The 4,367-nt window shown below is 39.9% G+C and overlaps 1 protein-coding gene across 1 annotated transcript; it reads right to left on the bottom strand.

Annotated features, from left to right (window-relative positions):
- Window positions 1-370: 370 nt before the first annotated feature.
- On the bottom strand, window positions 371-2,929 carry TCAP (titin-cap). Its single transcript, XM_053698042.1, has 2 exons — window positions 2,697-2,929; window positions 371-1,935 (listed from the first exon to the last, which is right to left on the bottom strand). Exons 1-2 carry the CDS (start codon window positions 2,837-2,839, stop codon window positions 1,518-1,520), a joined length of 561 nt encoding a protein of 186 aa, XP_053554017.1. The 5' UTR covers window positions 2,840-2,929; the 3' UTR covers window positions 371-1,517.
- Between the last annotated feature and the right edge of the window lie 1,438 nt (window positions 2,930-4,367).

The raw sequence follows: 4,367 nt of genomic DNA, 5'->3' as shown, positions 1-4,367 counted from the left end.
CCCAGTTCATTTTTAAGAGCAAGGAGATAGGCAAAGAAGAGGGGGGGTGTTAAAAAATGAATAAGTAATAGAGGCAACATGTAATGAAAGGGGACGTCCCGACTCCCTACCACGAACACCAGTGCACTTAATATTTGGCTTTGGGCTTGACATTTTGCACCCCAAAATGTTATGGTTAAGAACCCCCCCCCCCTGCCTTCATATATAATGTTATGAGATCCTGAAAGCTCCTTATCTCTTTTGGAAAGAAAAAACATATTCTGATTTACATGGGTTAAATCAGCTAACCATTGATTAATTATTTTTATTCTCTAGACCATTTATAGTTTACAGTGTTATCTGGTGAAATAAAGACATCAAACAGTAGGCATAGACGAAAGAAAATGACATTTATATTTGTGATCTGTATACAGACTTAACAAAAAACTTACAACCTCTCATAGACATCAGATTGGTTACAGCAAAAAAGTTGACAGGTATATTTACATTAGACACACAAAAATAAATATACAAATATAAATATACATCTATCTACATTCACATATTATACAAATCATGCGCACAAATCATGCATTTTGTTGGAAGTCAGCAATGGTCTGCAATAAGTAGCTTAGCTTGTTTCTAGTCTAGTGCATTCAATCACCTTCATTATAAATCCTTTTACAAGTGCTTATTTCTTTGATATGGAATAGATAAAGAGAGGGCAGCTATGCATTGCTATTGAATATGTTGCAGCACTCTCTGGCAGCTAAGAGATTAAATAATTAAACACCTATCACAGAGATTGCATTCAGCTCCTAAAGTGCATTCTTAAACCCTGGTTTCTCAAAGTAGCAATTCAAGGTAGGCCAACTTTGCTTGTTAGGGTCACCAGGGATCCTACACCTACGAGTCCTTCTTTTTTCATCTCTTTACACACAATTCTTGTAATTCTTTCTTTTTTCACATACTATTTTCCTTCTATACTCTGTCTAGTCTGTGGTTGGACATTTGGTCACCATAGACATAATTTAGCGGGAAGACCATGTGTATTCTACTGTATTGACCAGAGCTATCAGCTTTACCCACTGTACACCATTAAAGAGGAGAATGGTGTTTAAGAACATTATTGTGTCCTGCTCTTTCTATGTATTTCACTCAGCTCAACCTTCTATGGTCTATGTGCAAATTAAATAGATTGTTCTGCATTGTCTTCATTATTATAACTACCAATTAACTGTTATGGTTAGTTCCTGCACTTTGAGTTTAATGTACCTATAAAATTGCTGTAAAGTTGTATGTTAAAGCAGTTCTGTAGGAGATGCATTGGTACTTTTTCTGCATTGCTCCTATTTAAAGCAAATAATTAAGTGCAGTTTACAAATGAAATTGTCCTAATTAAAAATGCTGCTACTGGGCGTAAACTGGCCTTGGTGTAAGAAATAAAACAGTAGTAGACATTCTAGTGCATGCACATTGTTGACACAAATTACATTCCTATCTGATTCTTTTGGGACTAGCAAGCTCACCCCAATTCTCTAACCCCTTTGAACCTCTTGAGACATAGACCTGGAGAAAGAGTGCATAAGCCCAGGTTTGGCAAAGTCCATGCGTGCTGGTTGCATGACTGGTGGCAACTCCTTGGTAATATGTGAAACTGGTGTCTTGTCCTGGCACATCCCATCATTGCCAGGATGGCTCAGTGCTCTCTCGAACTCCATCAAGCCACGCAGCGTAGGTGGTGTGGAAATACGCTCCATTTTGGTGGTGAGGTCTGCTGGCTTGAAGATTGGAAGAGGCAGTGCCCTCTGGTAAGGTAACTGGTACTGGGTGAGGCGTTGGCCCAGGCGACCCATCTTCATGACTTGTGCTGGGGAGCACTGAACCAGGAACCGTGTCTTTCCCTGTTGGCGGAAAGTCTCCCTCTTCCACAGGTTGGCATCACCTGCACTGCATCTACAATGGGGAAACAAAAGGCAAATTATAAATAAGTAATTGTTCCTATTCTCTGTACTTATACCCCTCTCTATAGATTTGTCAGGTCATCTACCAGCTGGCTAAAATTCTAAAAACACTGTGACACTTGGAAAATGATTTTATATTATTTCTTATGGGACTTTGATGATGGATACAAATCAGTGTAATATTAATAACCTCATTTAAAAAATGGCAAAATAAAGCACACATAGACATATAATGGTTGCATGAATCCAGTTGTTACATAAAGAAATAAATTAACTTAAATAGACTGGATAGAGCATGAAATTTTAAACAACTTTCCAATTTACTTGTGTTATCACTTCAGCTTAGTTCTTTTGGTATCCTAGGTAAGCACAATAGTGTGCACTGTCTTTAGCCATCTGACAGCATTGTTTGCAGTGTTTATAGCAACACAAAAACATAGATACAAACACTGCTGCCATAGACTGCTAAACACATGTGCACGCTCCCGAGCTCCTGTCATTTTACCTAGCTTTACTCTAAACAAAGGATATCATGGGAGAAAAGCAAATTTGAAAAATAAAAGTAAATTGGAAACTTGAAAATCACATGCTCTGTATGAATCATGAAAGTTTAATTTTGCATTACTGTCCCTTTAAGGTTTTAAAGCATTTAGTAAACACATACTGTATCTGATCTGATCTATAGTCTGTTGTAAGTTCCATTTCATTTAAAATTGTCATATTTTCCCTCCTGCCTCAGATTCCCAGCTGTACCTTTCCTCTGGTCTGCTGAAGACGGATGTATCTGTCCATTCTGCAGAGAAGTGCTCCCTCCGAGCTGTGTTGTCTTCTTTCACTTGGCAACTCAACTCAGCCACAGCTCCCAGCCCTTCACGTGTCTCCTGCTTTCCCAACATACTGAGCTATATATCTCAGTAGATATAGTCAGTGCTTCTTGATCTGAGTTCTCTAGCTCTTAGTCTGGCTCTCCCGTACAGTTACTCGCCCAAAGTATATATAGTCTCCCTGTGTCTATTTCCAATTTGCTTTGTAACACTCTATATCTGTTCATAGTGTCATCATCCCCCCTTTCCCTCACACCCACACAGTGACAACTAAGTGACATGCGAGAGCTATGCGACTGAAGTCTTCTCTCTCTCTAGATAGATGCTTACAGGAAGACTAAGGAGATGGCAAGTGGTCATTGTCATCACGATTTGGGTTACACAGTTCTCAGCAAAATATTCTAGTTCATGCTCATGTCTGTTACAGTAACTGAATGGTAATACATGGCTATGTTTCTGTGTAATGTAGTGTGACTTTGTGAATGCAGGGAATAAGGGCAGGCTCGGGTTCCTATCTAACGTATAGTGACCCCCTAACTAAAAATGATTTTGTGTTATGAAATGCTGGGATTATGCTTGGTTTTGAAAAATAAAATAGTATTTTGACTGCAGTTTTAAGACAACCTCAGGCAGCTTTCTATCTAATGTGATAGTGCCTTGTGACAACAGATTACAACCATATGTTGAAGTAGTGCTGTGGTTTCATATTTTCAGAAGTTTATGACTTGTTCTTGTTGAACAGTTTATTGATACATCTATACGTTTACATTGTACAAATTGGGGGTGTGTACTAGTGATGTCGCGAATAGTTCGCCGGCGAATAGTTCCCGGCAAACATAGCTTGTTCGCATTCGCCGCGGCGGGCGAACATATGCGATGTTCGATCCGCCCCCTATTCGTTATCATTGAGTAAACTTTGACCCTGTATCTCACAGTCTGCAGACACATTTCAGCAAATCAGCAGCAGACACTCCCTCCCAGACCCTCCCAGCTCCTGGGCAGCAGCCATTTTAGATTCATTCTGATCCTGCATTCTTAGTGAGAGGAGGGATAGAGTAGCTGCTGTTGATTTTATAGGGAAATTGATAGCTAGGCGTTAGCTAGGCTAGTGTATTCAGTGTCCACTACAGTCCTGAAGGACTCATCTGATCTCTGCTGTAAGGACAGCACCCCAAAAAGCCCTTTTTAGGGCTAGAACATCTTTTTTTTTTTTTTTGCCTGTGTAATTTTGACTGTGAAACATCAGTGTGCTAGTGTAATCTAATTGCAGTTGCCTGCCTGCCAGCGTGTGTGCCAGGCCCACTTGCCAACTAGTGCCACCACTCATATCTGTTGTAACAGTAGTGTAAATGTTTTAAAAAAAAACTTTTTTGACTGTGAAACATCAGTCTGCTAGTGTAATCTAATTGCAGTTGCCTGCCTGCCAGCGTGTGTGCCAGGCCCACTTGCCAACTAGTGCCACCACTCATATCTGTTGTAACAGTAGTGTAAATTAAAAAAATAAAACTTTTTTGACTGTGAAACATCAGTCTGTTAGTGTAATCTAATTGCAGTTGCCTGCCTGCCTGCCTGCCAGCGTGTGTGCCAGGCCTACTTGCCA

Source organism: Bombina bombina, chromosome 1 (assembly GCF_027579735.1).
Source record: "Bombina bombina isolate aBomBom1 chromosome 1, aBomBom1.pri, whole genome shotgun sequence".
NCBI lineage: Eukaryota > Metazoa > Chordata > Amphibia > Anura > Bombinatoridae > Bombina > Bombina bombina.
This window is presented reverse-complemented; position numbering and strand designations above follow the sequence as displayed.

What these genes read in the sequence shown, in the direction of transcription:
- TCAP (XM_053698042.1), bottom strand. Translation starts at nt 2,839, where the DNA reads ATGTTGGGAAAGCAGGAGACACGTGAAGGGCTGGGAGCTGTGGCTGAG. An exon ending in TTCAGCAGACCAGAGGAAAG is followed by an intron (nt 1,936 to 2,696) that starts GTACAGCTGGGA and finishes TCCCCATTGTAG; the next exon opens with ATGCAGTGCAGGTGATGCCA.